Source organism: Ruditapes philippinarum, unplaced genomic scaffold (genome assembly GCF_026571515.1).
Source record: "Ruditapes philippinarum isolate M1 unplaced genomic scaffold, ASM2657151v2 ctg795_1_1_1_1, whole genome shotgun sequence".
NCBI classification, from domain to species: Eukaryota; Metazoa; Mollusca; class Bivalvia; order Venerida; family Veneridae; genus Ruditapes; species Ruditapes philippinarum.
The window spans coordinates 1,012,180-1,035,236 of NW_026857770.1; the positions used below are offsets into that span (position 1 = coordinate 1,012,180).

A 23,057-nucleotide genomic window follows, 5' to 3' on the forward strand; every position below is an offset into this window, starting at 1 on the left:
AATGTTTGCTAACTCAACTTCCGCTAATTTTCCATGAAGACGTTGTCTAATCATATTGTAATTTCAGCCACCTTCCTTCACTCCCTCTCAAATATCTGACTTTGAATTTCAGATTATTGTCCCCCGCCTTTTCGAAGAGGGATAGAGAAATAGGCTACGTCCGTCTGTCCGTCCGTCACACTTTCGTGTCCGGTCCATAACTTTGTCATTTATCAAAAGAATCTGAAATAACTTGGCACAAATGTTTGTTATAATAAAACAATGCGTCATACGCAACAACCAAACCCCTACCGCCAGGTTCAAGGTCGCACTTGCTCATTCAAGGTCAACATTGTCTATTTGAAGGTATGTCGTGTCCGGTCCATAACTTTCTTACCTTTGAAGGGATTTGGTAAATACTTGCCACAATTGTTCACAATAATGAGACGATGTGTCATGCGCCACAACCAGTCACCTACATGTACCTCCAAGGTCAAGGTCACACTTCGAGGTCAAAGATTAACATAGTATGTTACAGGGTATATTTTGTGTCCAGTCCATAACTTTTTCATAGATCCAACGATTTTGGTAAAAACTTGCCACAAATAGTCACTATAACAAGACGATGTGTCATGCGCAACACCTGCATCCCTACCTCCAAGTTCAAGGTCACACTTAGAGGTAAAAAATTAACATCTGTCTGTTTTAGGGTATATTTTGTGTCCAGTTCATAACTTTTTCATAGATCAAGGGATTTTAAAAATACTTTGCACAAATAATCACAATAATAAGACAATATGCCAGGCGCAAAACATTGGTCCCTACCTCCAACAGTCTGCTTTAGGGTATATTTTGTGTCCGATCTAGAACTTCTTCGGGATTTTGAAGTAACTAGGCACAAATAGTCACAATAAAAACACGATATGTCAAGTACAACACCTGCTTCCCTACCTCCAAGATCTAGGTCACACTTAGAGGTCAAAGGTTAACAGAGTCTATTATATGGTATATTTTGTGTCCCGTTCATAACTTCTTCATAGATTAAGGGATTTTGAAAAAACTTGGCACAAATAGTCACAATGATAAGATGATATGTCATGCATAACACCTGTGTCCCTACCTCCAAGGTCAAGGCCACACTTAGAGGTCAAAGATTTGCATAGTCTGTTTTAGGGTATATTTTGTGTCCAGTTCATAACTTTTTCATAGATCAAGGGATTTTAAAAATACTTTGCACAAATAATCACAATAATAAGACAATATGTCAGGCGCAAAACATTACCTCCACGGTCACACTTAGAGGTCAAAGATTAACATAGTCTGTTAAAGGGTATATTTTATGTTCGATCTATAACCTCTTCATTGTTCAAGGGATTTTGAAAATACTTGGCATAAATAGTTACAATAATAACATGATATGTCACGCACAACACCTGCACCCCTATCACCAAGGTCAAGGTCACACTTAGAGGTCAAAGCTTAACATGATAGATCTTTAAATTCCGTGTTTCATTTTATTTCTTTAATAAATTTATTGTTGTATTTGCAGATCTAGCATTGATCATAATTTTGGACTGAAAGTTCTGAGATCCATACCTCAATCTTTTGAAATTGCACAATTCTATGCTTCATATAAAACTTCCCCGAGGCGGGGACGTTGGTAACTTTGTTACAAATTCTTGTTTTAATAACTATTGGTTTTTATGCCATAATTGGCTATATCACTGTAAAAGATGAATGTAGTACGGATGAGTGACTTTCGTCTAGAGTTGATAGGTCATTGTTTCCATTTGTAATCACACATCCTTCATCACATTTTATATTAGAGGGTTACTGCACGTTTTCTCCTGCATTTACACCTGCAGAAGCACGAAGACTCATTATCAATTGAATCATTGACAATTAAGTGAAAATAAGACCACTAAGACTAAGAGTTTAAACAAACTAAATGAGGACGGATGACAGACGATCAACAATCTTTAAAGCTCACCCTAAGAAGCTTAGGTGCGCTAAACATTAAGCAAAATTCAATAAATTGACCTTGAAGGGCTAGGTCATTGATAACTTAAGGTTACAGTCGATTTAGTATACTTGACGTTCTAGACTAAAGGATTGTTTTGTTAACGTATGAAATACAAACCATTCATTCAAGTTATAGCCAATTATAGCAAATTGCAAACATTTGACTTTGAAGGTCAAAGTTATATCAGTCAAGGTCAAGTTCAGTTTGGTCTACTTACAGATCTTGTCCAACCATTTAAAAAATAATGGCCGATTTATGATTTTGGACTGCAGTGGCAATAGCAAATAGAAACGGCCAACATGCCCCCCCCCCCCCTAAAAAAATCGAACTAAACATGGCTATTAGATCTATAGTTCATTGTGTAATGCAACAATGATAGAAGTAAAGTTTGAAAGCTACAACAAAATAATAATAGTTTCTTCACTTGTTTATTTTATCAGCAACATATTCAATTTTGTTTAAATTGAATTACATATATACCTTTCACAGTAATAACAAATTCACAGATACAAAGTAAAAACAACCATGTCTATTAACATTTTTAATGAGATACAAAATTCAACAATGCAATGGTTTTAATTATTCAGTAAATACTTCAATATTGACAAAATCTGTGACACAAAACAAAAAAATATTTTGCGCTTAATTTTGGATTTAAAATGAAATTCTGATGCTCCCCAAGTTAGCTTTAAATAATGTGTAACCATTTGAAAGTTAAAAACCAAGTTATCGCCCCTTGTTTTATTTTCCTGTTTTCTTTTATTGTCTTCAAAATTTACTCATAATTAGAATTTCCCTTCATATCAGTTTCTTCACTTGCTTATTTTATGAGCAACATATTCAATATTGTTCAAATTGAACTGTTCTCCACTGTTTAGTTCTAAATTTTCAAATTTTTCATGAAATTCGCTTCAATGTGAGGTAAGAAAATGTTAAAAGTAAGAAAATGTTAGATGATCATACAAAGTTTCACTTGTTTACTGGACAGACGCATGTTCAAGTTTGTGATGCGTATTAATCGCACTTTATCTGGGTTACCGGCATTGTAAACCCGATATATATGAAAACGTTCGGCTTTCTCATCGGCAAATTTGATCTGATGCACTGACACTTGAAATACTTCTTTATCATTAGAAAGAGTACTTTTCACTTCAATATAGTCCTTGCGGATGCCATGTTCATCTTGGACCTGCACTTCAAAATCAAAAGGAAATCCAGCCTCGTCCTCTTTATTTCGCCACTTGTAATCCAGGATATTTCCGAATTCTTTTTGTTTATCCAGATATTGAGCAACAAACTGTTCACCCCATCGTCCAATATCAAGATCAGTCTGACTGTTGTCTAAATTAAGTATCTTAGCAACAGGGATATCTTTGCCAGAACCGAGTTCATCAACAGTGTAGTCAGATACGTTCTGGTTCCATATAGGTTCACCTACAAATATCAAACATTTACATACAAGTAATTATAAAGGTAGAAGAAAAAAATTTGAAAGCAACATGTAATAACTGCTATTAATTATAGTAACTGGACGAGCATGGGTAGAGAGATTCAACGTTTCTAAATCTATTTACTAATGATACCACAGAGAGGTGATGCCAGGTGAATTTAGGCTGGGCTTATCAGCTAGCGGCTAATACTAGCTGACCTATAGGGAGTCAATATATTACACAACATAAATTGAAATTTGCTGCCAACATTTGTACTAGCTTTGAAGTATATCTAATGCTTTTCCAAGTGCATATAACAAAAAAAAAATCTGCTTTGAATTTGAAGGTTTAGGGTGTTAAAATCTCACAATACTTAAAGCTGCACTCCTCTAGATTCAAGCAATTGTCAGGTGAACGAAAGAGTAATTATACCCCCACAAATGAAGTTTAGGGAGGTATGTAGGAACCAGTTTAATTAATCTAGCACAAATAGCTCACAATTTGACAATATCTCTGCATTGGGTCCACTTATCCGGCTTTCCTGGATAACTAACCAGTAATTACTAATTTCTGAAGTGACCGTCAACTAATCACAAATGATTTCTAAATTAGCTGTGAGGGAAATATGACCATTACACTGAATGCCTGAGATAAACTGTCCCGGGGAAATTTTGCCCTCAATAATCACTACAAGTACACATTTAAAATAGAATAAATTACCTGTAATATTTTTACTTGGTTGGAAATGGATATCTTCTCCTTCCTGGTGTTTCTTGGTTGACTGCTGATCTTCATTATTGTCTGAAGAATATCAAAGCTGGCATTAAAAAGATTCCACTGAGGAATTTTGACATGAAGGGCCTGGAATAATAATATCTGTCATTTGTTGCAGTTTGGATTGGAATATCCGTCCCGAGGTGATCCGCCCATAGGCAGGTGACAGAGGGACGAATATTCCGATCCGAACCGCAAACATATTTCAGATTTTTTTTCTTGCATATTCTACTATATTCCATTATATTTTAAAATTCTTTATCTTTAATTTCAATGGAAATTTATATCATGACAACCGTAACTACTTTCTTACAACAGCGTATGAAATTGCAACTTCATTCATAACAGTAAAATGATGTCATCCTAAGTGTGCCATTGTAAAGCACGCGACTTATCTGGCACCCCCCATGCCAGATGAAATTTCCGGCATGGGTAAAACTAACGGAAACCCCAGTCTGCTATGCAAGAAATATATTTCCAAGACTTGTGATACCATTTGATAGAGGTCTGGGCTAATTACTTACAAATTTTCATGTCATTCCCTTATTTTCCAGAATGATCATTTTTATTGCTGAAAATCACCTAAAACTGAAAGGAAATACATTACCTAAATCCGAATAGAAATACAAAACTTTTACAGCTAGCTGTGAGGGAAAACTAACAATTAAACGGAATGCCTGAGATCAATTGTCAAAGATAAATTTCACCTTCAATAATCACTACAAGTACACATTTAAAATAGAATAAATTACCTGTAATATTTTGACTTGGTTGGAAATGGATATCATCTCCTTCCTGGTGACTCTTGGTTGACAGCTGATCTTTATTATTATCTGAATACATAAAGAGAACGTCACTAAGGTTTTCTGACATGAGGGACGAACTTGTGATACCATTTGATAGAGGGCTGGACTAATTGTTTGTAACATAATTTTCATATCATTCCCTAATTTTTCAGAATAGTAATTTTTATTGTGCAAAACGATCCAAAAACTGAAGAGAAATGCAAAACTTTTCCACTCAACTTAGGCTAAGAATTGCATTGAAAAAATCCATATTCAATTTAATTCTGAGTATATATCTTTATTGGCCACATTTCATTTGCTAATCAGACGAGATATACATACATGTATCTTTTAAGGTCTTAGCTCAGCTGTAACATGAACATTGTTTGAACCTTATAAATCTCTGATGAATGTTGGCCAAACAGTCTCTGTCTGTGTTAAACTTACTTTTGACCAAAAAAAAAAATACCCCCAAAACAAACTAGTATTAAGAAAGAACAAGACAAAATATACATCATTTCAGTACAAGCTTTATCATTACCTTCTTTGTTCATTATTGGACCCTCCAACCGCTTCTTTATTATCACGTCTTCTTCACCAGAAGTTGAGAGCTTTCTTTTATCTACAAGAATAATTTTATATCAAACACTGGTCAATTTTACCATTATTGACAGTAACATAGCTATTCCAATATGTTACATAAAATCTTACTGAGAAAATTTGAAATAATCTTAATTAATTCTTAACATGAAGGAACTATGTAGTAAGCCTTTGCCAACAGAGTACAGCCAGGTTAGATTGCACAGACATAGCCAGGCCAGACAACATCTTCTCATTTTTTTCTGTGATATCTCTAATATATGCTGTATATATATATTTAATGATGAGAAAATGTTATGTTTTAGTTAAATTGTATTATAAAATCTGTTCTGTTATAAAATCAGTTTTGAAATGTTTCAAAATGATTACTGAATAAGCCCACTTAGCTCATGTAACAATGCAATGGTTAAAACCTTCCTGACTCACTTGTGATAGGTGCCACAGGTAAAGTCCTAGCCTGTCTAGCAACTGTCTCCTGACCTTCATTATCAACAAGTCTGATGCTGGTTGGCAGTCCTCGCACTGTCCTCCTGTACTCTGCTGCCTCATGCGCTTGCTTACCTCTTGGCTTTTGAGTTCCTAAACAGATAACAGAATCATATATAAAGAATGCAATGTACAATTAGTGATACACAGTAACTGATATATAAAAAGTGTACAGAGAGTAATATACTGTTAGTTATACAAGTTCCTGATGGAATATACACTGGATATGACCAGAGATGCTAGCCGATGATTATATTTATGTCGGTATAAAAAACTTATAGATGATAAATTGTTATCGATGACATTTTCATATGTAACCTAGCAACTTCAGGCTGTTTTCAAAGTAGCAACGGAAAAAGGCTCAAATATTTAGATGTTGTCAGACATTCAACGACAACACCAATGCTGCGCAAAAAGTCATTCAAGCATAACGCCATCATAGCTGATTAACATTTAACTATCTTCTTGAAGTAATGAAATTTGAATCAAGAAATATGCCTTTACCAACAAAACACAATAATGAAATTTATGTCTTTGATGTAGAAATATATTGTTATTTATACACACTTCGGTTCTTCATGTTACATACAACATCTTATACAAAGTGTTTAAGATAAGTCAGAATTCAAGAAATTTATTTGCATTCTCATAAAGTAGTTGATATACAATGAATAATATACAGTGAGTGATAAAGAATCAATTATACTATATAAAGTAAGTTATATACAAGATATACAATGGTATATAAGTTAAACAAGGAGTGACACAGATCATAGCTGGCTAACAATATAAAGTTTTTAGTGAATTATTATTATGAATATAATGAATGTATCAAGGAAACTATACCTTCAGGTCCCATGTATCTGTAGTCTGGCATTGGTGGCCATGGCATAGGTGGCCATTGTCTCAACACAAACCTTGGATCATTATCATAGTTAACATTAAATTCATTTTCTGTGTACTGGTGGGCCCAATCTTCTACCATATTTTCTGTAAAAAAATAATTTTGTAGTTTCTTTTTAATCAATGTTAGGTTTTATCATGTATAATTAATTACCATTTATAGACAAATGCATTTTAAATTAATTACTGAAAATTTGAAAATGGCACAAAGGAACTTTTTGAATTCCTTTTGGTTACGATCTTTTAACATTGTAAGACAAATTTTGAATATGTCCCGAAACTATGGTGTGTGACTAACCATTTTTTTTTATATTGTTGTCTCAGTTAATGTAGTACACAGTACACAGCAGGGGCCATATGCCAACTTTCCAGCTTTATTGATGAAGAAAAACCTCGAGCGACTTTTTTCCCAATCAAAAATGGGCGCTTGAGTAGAACAACAATCTAGCTGGATAACTTCCTCAAACATAAGAAATCCAAAATCCCTCACGGTGATGAGGGGCAAGTGGTTTGAAGTCAATGAGCTTAACCACTTGGCCACAGATGCGACCCTTATCTCAGATATGATTTATATATGGTTTTTTTTACTTATAAAATAAAACCTTTTAAAACTTTATTTTGTCCAGGGCAAAAAAATCAGGTTTGCTTGACAATGACAAAAACATGTTACAATGATTCTGCAAAGTCAGCATTCCAGCAGTGAAATAAGTCAATAAACAGAATGATATTTCCACATATATGATTACATTACCTTCAAGTTCAGTCTCACTTTCATTTGGCATTTCAATGACAGGGGGATCAACGGACCATTTCTGATCATCAGAAACTTCTACAATGCGTGCCCCATGTCTCAACAGAACAGACTCCATACTTTCATTAGTCACACCATTTACTATGTTGGACAACTCTGACAAAAATGATCTAAAAACAACAACATTTAAAATCAAGTTAAATTGATATAAAAAGGAACCACAAGTTTGTTATTTCTCCGATTTCTTATTTATTTCTGATGCAAACATGTATGTATATAATTATATAAAGTTATATCAAAAAATGTGTTTGTTTAACACACATACCCTCTAAAGACATAAAGTTTACTTTTGACTATCAACTTCTGTTGGATTTTGTTACAAATGTCTGCTTTTAAGATTTAACAGTGGAGATTTCAGGTGCCCAATGGTGTATTATTTCCGGCACAAACTTATACCACTATATTAGGAGTAGAACCACAAACCTACTGTATGGTAACTGGATAGCTTCCGCCAATAAATGAATCCTAAGTGCTTAATGGCATTTAAACCCACAGGGTGTGGGGCAAGTGATTTAAAGTTGGGGCCTTAACCATTCGGCCAGAGAGGCCCCACCCCACATTGAGCTTAAATAAATAAAATCTAAACTAAAGATGTTAAACTTCAATTCTCAGTAACAATTAGCAAACAATTCAAAACTATTCAAACCTTAGAGCTGTGTAACAGCCAGCATCTCCACAGCTGAAATGTCTTGCTACCTCTTTCTGAATTTCTCGTAAATTACTGAGATGATCTTTATGAAAATAAAATTCTGACATGGCAATTTTACATTTTTCTTCCCGAATAACAAATACTTCCATAACCATCTTTGTCAACCAGTAACGCACTTCTAACTTGCCAGCCTTTAAAATAAAAAAAAAGCACAGATAAAACAAAAAGATGTAACAGTGACATTAATATACTGAATAAAAACTGAAATAAAATCTAAATCATGAAAAATATAAATATTTATTTGACATTACTTCAGTTAGGTAGGTGATTAAAGTGTTACTGTATCTAAAAAAAGAAAAGAAAATGTTTTATTTCAACTGATGAACAAAATTAACGTACCTGGAAAAATTTGGCATTATTTAACAAGTCTCTGGTTTTCATTTGATCCAGTTCCTCGTAAACGTCTGAAAATCTTGACATCAAATACTGCTGTATATATGGTATTATCTGACTGAAGTAAAGCTGCATCTCCTTACAGGGTTCTATCAAATCAGGAGTGGGTTCACTGTCAACCACATCACTAATCTTCTCTATACAACACACCTCTAACACCTCGTCTATTCTCTCCTGGTCTATATGCCTTCCTTGTACTGTATATAAAATATTTTATTAACAACAGCTTAACCCTTGAATAGCTTACTGTGATAATAAATTATCAATAGTATTCAAAACATAAAAATCTGGAAAAAAGTGTGACCTCTTAAAAGCATTAATCACAACAAAATTACATGAAGATTGCAGACTTGGCTTGATAAACCATTATTATTTTTAGGGAATTTTTCAAAATAGGTACTGACTGAACAGTGTAGACCATGATGAGATAGCACAGATGTACAAGCTGATGTTGGTCTGCACTGATCAGTCAGTGTGTAAAATCTATTGCTGCAATTTGGTAAAAAATTTGTTTCACAGAATCACAAGAATCTGTTAAGAATTTCAACAATGCAGATATGATCTTAAACTTATTCAATGATGTAAGGATTTCCAACTGGAATGGAAACAGTCCTTCAATTACATATGAACTGTTCTAAATTCAGAATAGGACTGATATTTTGGACAAATTGAGCAATGTTAGGATTATGTGTTACGACAGAAAATTAAATTAATTTAATATAAAGAGGAATACAACCTTTATGTGCACTTTTCTTGAATTTTCCTTTTCTCGATTTATTGTTGGCCTGGACTTCCATATCCAGGAAATGAACACCTGGCTTGTTAAAGAACATCTTAGCTAGTTCATCATCATTGTTTATCAATGGGACATCATCCAAACTCACCCAGATATGTTTGCATGTGGGAAATACCTTTAAATATTACAATAAAATATGTTCATATAATTACATGAGCTAAACAGAAGATCTGTTGTCTCAGTTGGATAACTTTCTTTGTATTATGTATTATAGTTTTTAGTAAGTTAATCATCCCCTAGCCATTATTTTCTAATGCAAATAAATTAATTTAAATGTGTATGTTTGAAAGATAATTCCTAAATGATCAAATTTTATGTACAGTGTATGGATTGTTTTTTTGCAATAATTGAGTTCTACTGTATATATATTTAAAAAAACAAAACAAAAAAAAAACAACTCATTTAAATAATCTGAATAAAATTTCATCTTTTCTGTAGAGTTACTGAATGAAAAGAATCTAAGTATTACTTTACCTTCTTTTTCTGAAGAGTTGTCTTTATGGTAGATTTCAGTGTCTCTAGAGCCACATTTGTCGTCTGCTCATCAGTTGTGTTTGTCTGCAGTTTAACAAGCTCACCACCCAGTATTGAGAAGATGTACAGCACATCTGATAATATCTTCTCTACTTTAGGAGAACTACTTCTACACAAGAGACACAACAACTCTAGATACTCTTCAACTTTAGGCTGCTGGTCTAATTTACCTTCTTGATTGAAGAGCTCTATAAGTTCACTCTTTTCTTTGTAAAAGTTTTCAATGGTCCTTTTGCAACATATGTCAGATTGAAACTCTTCAAGTAGTTTTCTATGTTTTTCAAATAAACCAGTTGGATCTGAGAGCCAAATTTCATTCCTGTTCAGCATTTTTCCTGGAAGCACTTCCGTGCTGTTGTAAACCTGATTTGAACTTTTGTTTGGTACAAAAAATACTGGCTTTTCCCTTAGCAAATCTTGGAATTCTTTTCTTTTCATCTCTTTGCCAAGGAAACTATAAACATTTATCATGTGTTCAAGGGATGTACAAAAGTTTGCTGGTGTACCCTCGGTTATTCTTTCACTCCATTTCATGATATATTCTTTCATTGTATCTATGGAAACAGAGTTCCTGAGACCAAGGAACTGATAGAACTTTTCACAATCGAGCTGAATATCCAAATATAGCACTTTGTTTGACAAAAGCTTTTCAACTGCTTCAGATTTCATGTATAAACACTTGGGTTCTTTCATAACTGTACTTATCTCTTGAGTAACATTTTCCACTATATCATAAGTTGTATCTGTTTGGATCGCCGGCAACCAAGATGCAGTTTTCAGCAAACTACTGAATGAAGTATCTATTTCTTTAATAGGAATTCCATCTTTATCATGAACATGGGTCAAACAATATTTAGATAAATTATTTTCCCAGTTTTTGTCCAGGTACGTACACAAACTTCTCATCTGCTTGGCATAATCTTCCCTGCTGGTGGCCTGGTTCCGTGTAATAAGACCCTCAAGCTCCGCACACTGATAATCATGTATGATAAACTCGGACTTTTCGACTGGCCATGATGTGCTCTCCTCACTCCATGGTGAATCAACCTGATATAAAAAACAAGTTTCTTAAAGGGAAAAACACAACATTATTTTATTTTCAGACTGAAAACATTTCTAACTTTCATCTTAAAAAATAAAGACATCTCTTCCAAAAAGTGCCATAAGTATATTTAAACTATTAAAGAATAATTAAATATTATTTTTCTTTCAACAAATATTTTTTTCTTTGACTACCAAGAACTTTTGAAGGCAGTGATAGCATTTTCTAACCATAACATTAAAATTGTCGAAAAATCTGTACAAATGGATATTTGAAAGTGTCTAATATCATTTGCATTATCATTTCTAGATAGTAATTCTTAGACTTATCTTATCAGTTAAATGTTTACCATCTGTCACAAGTTTCGAAGTGCAATCTATCTCACTGATGCTCTACAATATATTTATTTACTTTGTTTGGTATAATTTTACGGTGCACCAGCACAGTTCAGGTCATAGGACGCCAAACCAACAATTTTGTTGCTCTACAAAGCTGATAAAAAAAACAACAATAATTGTCATCAGCAAACAAGAGGTCAAGAGGTCAAATAAAAAATTTTGGTATTAAATTTTAATGTAACATACCAGTTCTTCCCTTTTGAGTTTAATTTCTGTCTGTCTAATAGACAAGAACTCTTCCACTCCTAGCTTCTTAAAAAAGTCCATCCAACCAGCACGAACTGGTTGTGAACACGCCTCTGGCAAATAGCAATCATCTAACAGTGTCCAATCATATCCTGGGGAACACAGTAAAACATTTTTGTATCTGTTACCATAGCAAAAGCAGTGTTTCAACTTTTCAGAGAAATAATGATTTTGTTGTCTCATAATTGTTTTAAGAGTTGCTTCCATGGAACCACCTGTCTCATCATCTCTGATAGTCTAAGAACCATGTATACTTTTCCATCATGGGGAATAATTCAGTAAATATCCACTCATAATTTATGGGTCTTGGTTATTTACCTACAATCATGATGAATTTGAATGTTTGTTTGTTTGTTTGATAGGGTTTTACGTCACACAGACACAGTAAAGGTCATATGTTGACGTTCCAGCTTTATGAATTTTAATTAAGTACCTTAAACTGTGGTTTTTGATGTGGCCTGTATTTGCTGTGGCCTAAATCTGTTGTATTTGTTGTGACCTAACATTTTTGTGGCCCAAAACTGTTGTATTTGTTGTGGCCTAAAAATTAATGTGGCCTAAAACTGTTGTAATTAATGTGGCCTAAAATTTGTGGCTTAAAACTTTTGTAACCTAAAACTGTTGCGAATGTTATGGCTTAAAATTGTTGTTGCACTAAAACTGTTCTGTCCTAAAATTGTTGTGGCCTAAAAATTAAATTCTAGTTGTTGCTGAGTGAGACACAGATGTTCCTACACATTGGTACATAAAATCATAACATGTAATCATTGATTATTATTTATCTGCCCTTACCAAAAAATGTTTCCTGTAAGTTGACTGGGTTTCCATATTTTGGTGAAAAATGGACTGGTTCCTTTGCCGGGATTTTGAAGCCCTGATTGGTCTTCACCATGGCAACGTCCTTGATCTCTTCAAGGTTGCAGACAGACGACTGCTTCTCTGTTTGTTCTTTGATGTATACCAGATATGCAACTAGTGTTTCAGCTGATTTCGTCTGAAAAAAAAGTTGTTAATTTGTTTAACAAAATTTCCATTACATGTACTTAACAACTAATGTCTGTATTCAATACAGATACAGTATAAATATTTATCTGATAACAGTGGTGGGATTTTATTATATTATTTTATTATATCAATAGTGACTTATTAGTGCTCATTAACACTTTTAAGTCACATTTCTCCTAAGGGCATATTGTGGGTAAATCAGAGTTTAGATGTAACATATAAATGGAAAAGAGGGTCAAGCCTTATGGAAAACAGGGCAGAATTTAGCCAAGACACCTAAATGGAAAATGAGGCAGAGCTTAGCTGGGCCATTTAAATAGAAAACGGGGCCGACCTTAGCCAGGATTTGTAAATGAAAAACAGTGCAGAGTTTAGCTGAGACTTGTAAATGGAAAAAAGGGCACAGTTTAGTTGAGACTTGTAAATGGAAAATAGGGCAGGGCTTAGCTGAGACTTGTAAATGGAAAATAGGGCAGAGTTTAGTTGAGACTTGTAAATGGAAAATAGGGCAGGGCTTAGCTGAGACTTGTAAATGGAAATAGGGCAGAGTTTAGCTGAGACTTGTAAATGGAAAATAGGGCAGAGTTTAGTTGAGACTTGTAAATGGAAAATAGGGCAGAGCTTAGTTGAGACTTGTAAATGAAAAATAGGCCAGGGCTTAACTGACACTTGTAAATGGAAAATGGGACAGAGTTTAGCTGAGACATATAAATGGACAACAGAGCAGTGCTTTGCTGAAATGTATAAATAGAAAACAGGAAACAGCTTATCTCGGACATATAAATGGAATACTGAACAAGATCTTTGACAGATACTGATTACATAACTTAACTTCACTTTTAAAACATGTATCAAAACAATATTTATATAACATGAAATATTATTTCAATTTTGAGAAATATCTGTACACAATCTTTATACGTTACCTCCAGTGCATTCGTCCTCAGTACAGGTAATATATGATAATTAATCACATCAAAAGGGCACAACTGTTTAATTCCTAGTCGTAACAAGAGTTTGTGAACCTGACTGTTCACCTCATCATCATCTGTGTTCATCAACAATGGGTTCAGACTGTTAACATCTTGATGAATCAGGGATAACGTCTCTGAAATTATACATTAATACTCTTTAATACATTATTATATTATTGACAGACCTATGCCACTAGTGTAGAGGTTAGCCAGCCTGCATCTCTATACAATCTTAATATATAAACTCTCATACTTCTGGCTGCTTTACATTGAAACCCCTTATACTGTGAAATCATTTGTATTCGTGGGCATGAAATTTCGTGGTTTTATCAAAACTGGCATTTTCATGGGTTCTTAAATTTGTTGATTTTCATTTTCTTGTAAAAAAAAAAGCAATGGAACGTAATCTTTCACTTAATCACCGCGCTGCTTTACTTACTGCGTTTATACAACACAGCTCTTGTCAATAAATTTAATCCTTGCCTCTGGGAGTAACACAGTTACTGACGATAATTGACAGCAATTAACACATTTGTGTGACATGATATGCAGCTCCATTGGTAACACTGCCCTTTAATTCGCCAATGTTAACATCGCATAAATTATACGACATCTGCCACTTTTCAACCAGCGAGTAAAAAATTTACACCCTGAATCTGTCCAAAACTACACACTACGTCACATTGACTGTGTAAATTTATATGCATATATGATAAATGAGTAAGTGGCTCAATACAGGTATGTGTGCATCTACTAAAAAGACGGCTGCTTCTTTGATATTTTCAGTATAGCAGTCACACAAATACATATTTAAATTCATTTAAATGGATCATATAAATGCTAGTGGTGTAAAATTTTATCGGCGCTAGTTAATGCAATGGGTTCCCATTTTTACTCAATTATGTCACGTATTCTGGCTAACACAAGTAGCCTACAATGATCAAGTAGTCCCCTGATGTTTATATGCGACGAACATTTGTGACAGTAAACTGAAAACATACACACGATTTTTTTTCAAGTTTATTAAATATTGCAAAACTAAACTATTTTGGGATTTAATTTGTCAAAGACCTGATTATTAGTATACATTCATACCACAAAATTGGTCGGAAAAGCGCCGTTGCATGTTGTGATATATTGATATATGAAACAGAGACATGGAAAATATTTGTTGAGATAAAATTTCGTCGGGTCTTAAATTTGTGGATTGACCTTTCCATGAAAACCACGAAAATTTGTGCCCCACGAATAATAATTTCACAGTAAATGAAAATGAACAGTCCCAAATTCATTTCAAGACCAATCAATTTTACAAAATTTGGTTCAAATCATCATTTTGTCTTAATAAATAAATACTGCGTTAACATAGAGGTTTGACATAAAGAATCTTTTGTATTTATTTATATTTAATTTGGAAAACTGTCTATTTTTTTATTAAATACCTTTTAAGCAACAAAAAAACAAAATATAAAATCAAAAGGGGTCTTACACTCAGAAAATTTGCAAAAATATTCCCTACTTAATAGTCAGACAAAGCTTTTAAGGTCATGGTGACCTTGACCTTTGACAAAAAGGTTCATTACTGACCTCAAAATCACAGGTCATTGACTGGCCATCACAGTATGCTCCCAATTTTTCATTTGGGGGCATATTAAGTAGAACATCAAATGAATCATAAAATTCGCCAAATTGAAAATTATAAATATTTAACATACCAGAAGGCTTTTTCTTTTTCGTGCTGTTTTCTTCAGGATAGAAAACAGTTTTATCTTTTAAAGCTACAAGTTCTCCACTGGCCAAGGGCATTATACGACATGACTTCAGCGTGTTTAATATGGTATCTTCATGATGAAACTCATCCAAGCTACGATACAAACATGCCATCCACTGTGCTATCAGGACTACATCTTCTTCCTTTGCTGAAAAGTGTATAAATTATACTGATTTACTATTGTCAAAGACTTTTTAAAAACAAACACAAATTTCCTTAATTTGCACTTATAAATTTATAATAAACCCCATCACAGAAGTGGCGCACATAACCACAGGTAAAGGTGTCAGCATTTGAAGCCTAAGGTTAAACACCTCTTTTACTAATGAGCATGTTTCAATACTAAAATGCTTTAAAGGGACTCCACTGAGGTTTAAAAGCCTAAAAACATAACATTTGAATTTCTTACATAAATGATCTGGGACACTTTAAACAGAAATATATGCAAAGATAGTTAAGAATAATTATTCTGGAAAAACGAAATGCGCGAATGATCTGAAATTTTGCACAAAGATTAGAGGTCTAAAACCTACATCAAATGGTACATTTATCTGGGAAAAAAATTGCAGTCCCATCATGTCAAAAAACCTCAGTGGAGTCCCTTTAAAGTAAAATCTACAGGATTTCATGAGATTGCTTCAAAATAAAAACCTTCTAGATTCAAAACACCTCAGGATAAAACCTACCGGACTAAAATGCCTCAAATTAAAACCTCCTAGATTCAAATGCTTCAAGTTAAAACTTACAGAGCTCATGACCATGCATCAAGATATGAGCCGTGTCACAACAAAACCAACATAATGGGTTTGCGACCAGCATGGATCCAGACCAGCCTGCGCATCCGCGCAGTCTGATCAGGATCCATGCTGTTCGCTATCAGTTTCTCTACTTGTAATAGAGTTGGTAAGCGAACAGCATGGATCCTGATCAGACTGCATGGATGCACATGCTGGTCTGGATCCATGCTGGTCGCAAACCCATTATGTTGGTTTTGTCGTGACACGGCTCATATAATCTACTAAGTCAAGGTATGGTATTGTCATATATTTTGTTCAGGAAGCAGTTTCATCATGTTACCAGATATGTATCAATATAGAAAATAAGACATAAATATATTTCACAAATACATATCTAACTCACTACATGTGTTTCCCATATCCACTACAAGGGCTTTTCCAAGCTGAAACAAATGGTCAAAAGTCAAGGTCTCAATGCCTAGACAAGAGCTCAAACTCTGGTTCAGTATTGAGGCTACATCATTATGCAGGTAAAACAGGTTCAAGTGGGTCTGTAGTAGATCAGCTGTAATCACTTTATGTACCAGCGGGTCCCTGATGATCACTGTCTGTGAGGGGATCTTCCAACTTATAGCACCTTTAAATATTATATAGAGGATAATAAATGAGAAAATTTATTGAACGAGTTGAATAAAATTAAATTATGCAATAAATTTAGTATTGAATCTACACAAATATAATATTCTATTTATCACATATCTAATATATTAACTGATTACAGTTAAAAAGAGGGATTTTTCATTGATGCGCTTATACTGTGATGCTAACATTAGCGCACTTTAGCACAATTTTTTTATGTAAAGTAAATGACAATGACAATTGTATAATTTTGTGTTTTTATATGATGGGTTTATTACACTCTTGCATCGTGGTTTATGTGATAAATATATATTTGTGTGCAAAACAGAATTTTGAATATATATGACAAAGAAGTAAAAGACTTCTTATATTTCTATGTCTATGTAACTTTAACTATTGGTCTAGTAATCGAATGATCGCTAGCCGCACAGGTTCAAACCCTGGCAACGGCAAGTTGTTGTTTCCTTGAGCAAGAAACTTTAAACTCATTGCTCAGTACTGGTTGGTTCCAGGAACGAATTTGAAAGTGTGTCTTTAAGCTCATATCTTCCTACACAATCAAACAGAAATAAATTCTGTATAAATCAACTTTAGCTATTCTTATATCAATGGTCATTTTGTAATACAAATGTTATATTCATGAAAAGTAAAGTAGTGTGTTTTTCTATTTCATAATTTATGTAACTAGTATATACAGTAAAAACCCGCTTTACGACCACCCCGTTTTCGAGACCAACCCGCTAATACGAACGATTTTTCAAAGACCCGATTTTTTTATTCTTTATTTTAATGGTCGCTAACCCCGATTTTGAGACCACCCCGTTATTCCGTAATACGACCAGTAAATTCAGTCCCATTTCGTAAATTCTGTACATTTGGAAACCCATAAATACGACCGCGGGCACTTCCTCACCTTGATATTGACATGCATGTATATTGCTGAAATCTTTTTGACACGTAGTGTAAACAACAGTTGTCCTAGTTTTACGACATTTAACGACATCCAATTTACGGCAGAGGTCAAGGTTACTTTGTATCAAATCCGGAAATGATCAATAATATTGTCAATAATTTCTTAATTTTTCACACCTTTAATGTCATAACTGGAGGTTTAAAACAACAAAATATTGAACAGAAAACTTTCAATAAGTTTTCTAGAGGTGTTGCTGCTATCATTATCTCTTTCGTTCCATAATTTTAAACAAACATAAATTAAACATGATACGATTAGGTTTTTGAAGTTTTTATCGGCGAAATAATTAAAGGTTAATTGGTCGATGTGCCTTGCAGTAAAATGGTGATTTAATTGAGTAAGTCATGTCATTCTTTTAACAAGAATGTAAAAATATGTTTGCGTTTAAAGACATTCATAGTACATTTTGTACCTCTAAAGAAGTCTAAAAAATTTATATGTTAAAAAGTAAAACAAAAGAAATGAAAAAAAAATAAAAAAAATAGTGTATGTTTAATATCTTCTCATTTGAAAAAGTTTAGCCCAGAATTAAACATGTGTACAGTACTTGGTATCCCTTAATATATTGCCTGGTTTTCTGTTTGACCAAACTCATTAATGAGACCACCCCGCTATTAAGACCAGATTTGTAAAGTCCCTTCATTGGTCTCATTAGCGGGTTTTTACTGTAGTCAGATGTGTTGTTTGTTTGTTTTTCTGGTTTGGGCATACCTTGATCATTAGGCTGCGTAGGCACACAAGGTTTTGCCCGCAGTTTTTTCAGAATGTCCGAGGCAACTGGTTTGAAAAAATCAAGGACCTCATCTTCCATAGGAACAAACTGTAGAAATTTACACACTGCTTCTATGCTGCTAAATTCTTGATGTGTCTGCAAAATATTGCAAATATTTTTTACAATACAAACTAATTAAGAGTATTGGGTTTAATTACGTTCGGCTAAATATTAGTTCTTCTTAAGTTCACCTACAAATATCATATGTAATTGTTACAGCCGAACAATTAAATTTCATATCAATTAAATAAAGATAACAAAGCCTCATCATTCTGTATACAACGACTAATGTCTGACAATCTTGTAATTAACCCAAAGTCATTTTTTTACCTTGTTACGACAGATTTCGTTTCATTATTTTTTTTCTTTCTGGTTTTTATACTAATTTGAACACTGTTTAGGTCATATCGGCAGTTAATACACCTAACTGGTTTTCCTTGATAACTACCCAGTAATTAACCGGTTCCTATGGAAGTGACAGACTACTTATTCCCCATAATATCTTTATTGGCCATGAGAGACAAATGACCATTAGACTGGACGTTCAAGATCAACTGTCACTAAGACATTTCACTCCAACCAAGGATTGCCCCTACAACCAATGGGTTACTAATCTGATGTTTTCCCTATTTAGCTAAGTGCACAGACTCAACAGTTTTATACAACATGATCCAAGATGTTAATGGGATTTAAACCCAATGCAGTGCAGGGCAAGTTATTCTAACTCAACAACTTAAAAAAAAAGCTCGACCGTTGAGCCTGTTATTAACTTAATCTAGAAATATCATATTCTTTGATTATGCAAGTAAAAATTTGTGTTGTACTTCTCCATTTTCTTCTTATTTTTAAGAAATTTCCTTGTAAGAGTGAACCTACCTTAAAGGCATCAAGGGCATCAATAAATGCCATGGGTATTTCATTTCTCAGCCACTGATTCCATGGACTGTCTCTGTCTACATCTTCACGACTTGATGGTACATCAAAATCTCCTAAAAAAAACAGACACTATGTGTAATAGGAGTATCTTGAGAATTACTTACCATTCATACATCATTAAGCCTTTTGCTGTCACAGATTTAATTACCAGAATAATTTCTGTACTTTGGATTATTTTCATCATAATTAATTTTTTGCTTATTTTATATCTGTTAATTTAAAATGGTGTTTTAACATTTGAAGATTTTTAACATGGGCATTTCCCTAGTGGATGACTTTTGTACTGTTCTTAAACCAAGTACATGTACCGTAATTATAATTAATGTTATTTCAACAAGAGTGTTAAAAATCATTACAGTATTGATTTTGGAGACAAACATTGTACATTTTATAAATGAGAGGCAGAAATCTTTGCTTATTTCTATTTTGATATTAACAATCATTTTTAAAGGCCAGCAATCCATACAACTTGCCAATTCAAAATAAAATTTTGTAAAGAATCTTTTTTTAATAAGCATCTGTAATAATAAACTAAGTCAAAGGTAAGAAAGCAAACACACCTGTAAAATAAGTTAATGTATTTCAAAAATGATTATTATGATAGTAAATCAATCATATTAATATACCACAGATAAAATAAGATTTGTACCTTGTATGATAAATCTGAACCCGTAACTTCTTAGTGGCAAGAAAGCAAACACTGGTTGCTTTGGTGGCATAGTCTGAAAATTATATAAATCTTTTACTATAGTACATACATGAAACACTAAACACATGCATATACTAAGACAGATGTATGGCTGTTAGGTGAGGGTTATAGAGCAAATAAAGATTTAACACAGTCATATAAGTTAGAGGAAATTAGTTGAATTTATTCTCTCCCCCCCCCCCCCCCCCCCCCCCCCCCCCCGGTTGGATATTTAGTTATACAAGCACAGTACAGCCACTTCTTTTAAGAGACAAGACAAAAGTTTATTTTTTTATTTTTTCTCAAAAGTTGAAACACAACAGATGGCTTTTTTGGCAGCTGTTAGGACTATTTCTTTAGAAACTGAGGAAAAATGGTTATTTCTTGTAGGAGATATTTCCAAGCGTGTGTGTCCATAACCGTCACTGTCTACTCTACTTCAAATAATTTATAACAGTTTTATATAGTTTTCTAGTGATGATTGCTTCTGCCACACACTTAACATGGAAGATTCTTTGAAATGAACAAGAGAAACATGAGGCCCATAATTCCCCAGAAAGGCTTTCTTTTTTAATTTCTCAAACGCTTTTTATATTTGATGTCATGTTATAGTTTCCAAAAAGTTACTTATTTACCAATTACCTAAATCATCCTAATTTTATGTGTAATGTGCCTTTCAAAACACAGTAACAATACATAGTATATGGTCTACAGTCAAAAGGAGATATGATAGCTTAAGAATTTGTATTTCACACATAAATACTAACTAATATCTTACCTGCAGATTTTGCTCACTGTTTTGTTTTAGAGGAAATGCTAGGGCTATTTCTGTGGATTCCACATCAGCTCCTGACTTGGCCTGTAGAGAAATCTTTCTGGCATCTAACATTTTTTTAACAACCAGCCATCGTTCACTGCCATGTGAATGTTGTATTTCTACAACACTGTCACCTATATCTCGTCTCCTCATCGTCTGTACACTGTTCTCAACCTGCAACAATGTCCATTTAAACTTAATACTACAAGTGATTAGCCATTTAAAACTTAACCCATGATCTGTAAAACTAGAAGTGATTTGTCTTTACCAACACCAGTATAAAAGGAGACCAGTCTGTACTTGAGTTCAATTATAACACATAGAGCATTAGACTGTGAAACGGGTGACCCAGGTTCAATTCCTAAACAGTTCAGGTCACTTTCTTGGAAAATGATCATAAAATTCTTTGTACGATCATTAAAACTGTACCTCTGCTCTGGCATGTACAGAAATGATCAGTTCCTTGCGAAAGTGAAGGTAAATTGCTTGACAGCCTGCCCAGGAACAATGCAGTGGCAAAACTGTGCTCTGGTGAATTCAAAGTGGCTTACTGCCATGATCTGGATGGTAAACTACCAACACCACCACCACTTGCAAACAGTCTGTCTAGGATTAATACTATTGGCAGCTCAATAAGTGTCTTCTGATAAAGAAATCCCTTAAGTTTTAAATGGAATCCTCTAAATTAAAACATGGACAAATTCATAACACAAATTCAGTAGGTTCAGGATTAAACTAGAAAAGCGTCCACTGGACACTTGTGCCTCCACTTCATTTTCCCTGCCGTTGCCAAATTTATATTTTGTAAAGGTGAAGTGTAACATTAATTAGTTATACCTTGTACATGTATATTTATATAATGATACAGTATTATAAATACTATTTTTCACAATACTATGAGTGGGGAAACTCTATAAATTAGACAAGACTTTCACATTATACGTCTTATTACGGGTCTGGCCAGGTCATCTACTTGTCATGGACAATGCCTCAACCAAGTTTAACAAACCTACTCTTATATTTTCAGAGGTTACTCATTAGACAATGATATTTTCACTAAGTTGCACTCAGACTGAGCAAATCCACTTTGTTTGTTCAAAAAGTGGAAATAATAACAATAATTTGTTAGTTTTTTGTGCAGATTTTTTACATATCTGTCAACTTATTCTAACCAAGAGTAAATTTATAACCTTGTTTTCTATAGTTATTTTCCTTAGTCTCTGTAGGAAGAAGTAATTTTATAAGCTATTGTTCTCACCTTGTTTTCTATAGTTATTTCCCTAAGTCTGTGCAGGAAGAGGAGAAGGGATGGGTGTATATCATTGAACCTCGCAGCCAAGGTTCGCGTCTGTGCCTTCATTTCTGGCTTTAACCCCAATACTATATGAGTCATCCATCTGCAAAAGCAAAAACAAGACACATATTTTATTGTATTTTGTAAAAAAAAAAAAATGTAAAAAGTGCTAAAATGATGGCAAGAAAATTTCTTTTCTAAATAGTACATAACAGTAAATTCAACCTTCAAAATAACTCTAGTAACACCAGAGATGTGATTAGTATTATTATAATAACAAGAGCTGTCGGTAGGACAGCACGCTCGACTATTCTAAGTGCTTGATAATAAAAGAGCCTTGATAATGTATAATTTTTTAAGTTCACAAAAGGGCTAATTCTTTTTTATAAATTCATGTTATAGGCCTTAGAGAGAGTCTAATTATACAGTATTGCCTTGACTGTTCAGAAGGAAATGTCACAAGGGTGTTTTATTGAGTATAATAATACTAATTACCTATGAATACATAAATTTGACAGAAAAGGTACAAAGGCTTGTTATTA

At 33.6% G+C, this 23,057-nt stretch overlaps 1 protein-coding gene across 1 annotated transcript; it reads right to left on the reverse strand.

Annotated features, from left to right (window-relative positions):
• Positions 1–2,414: 2,414 nt before the first annotated feature.
• On the reverse strand, positions 2,415–22,618 carry LOC132750953 (uncharacterized; the record flags this gene model as incomplete). Its single annotated transcript, XM_060741047.1, is given in 21 exon segments — positions 2,415–3,436; positions 4,153–4,233; positions 4,959–5,039; positions 5,533–5,613; positions 6,018–6,170; positions 6,924–7,067; positions 7,732–7,901; positions 8,438–8,631; positions 8,840–9,090; positions 9,630–9,804; positions 10,164–11,270; positions 11,850–12,001; positions 12,702–12,903; positions 13,841–14,022; positions 15,604–15,807; positions 16,800–17,033; positions 18,720–18,876; positions 19,657–19,769; positions 20,366–20,438; positions 21,183–21,395; positions 22,480–22,618. Coding segments are annotated over 21 exon segments (4,591 nt in total), but the record flags the coding sequence as incomplete, so codon positions are not given.
• Positions 22,619–23,057: the final 439 nt, after the last annotated feature.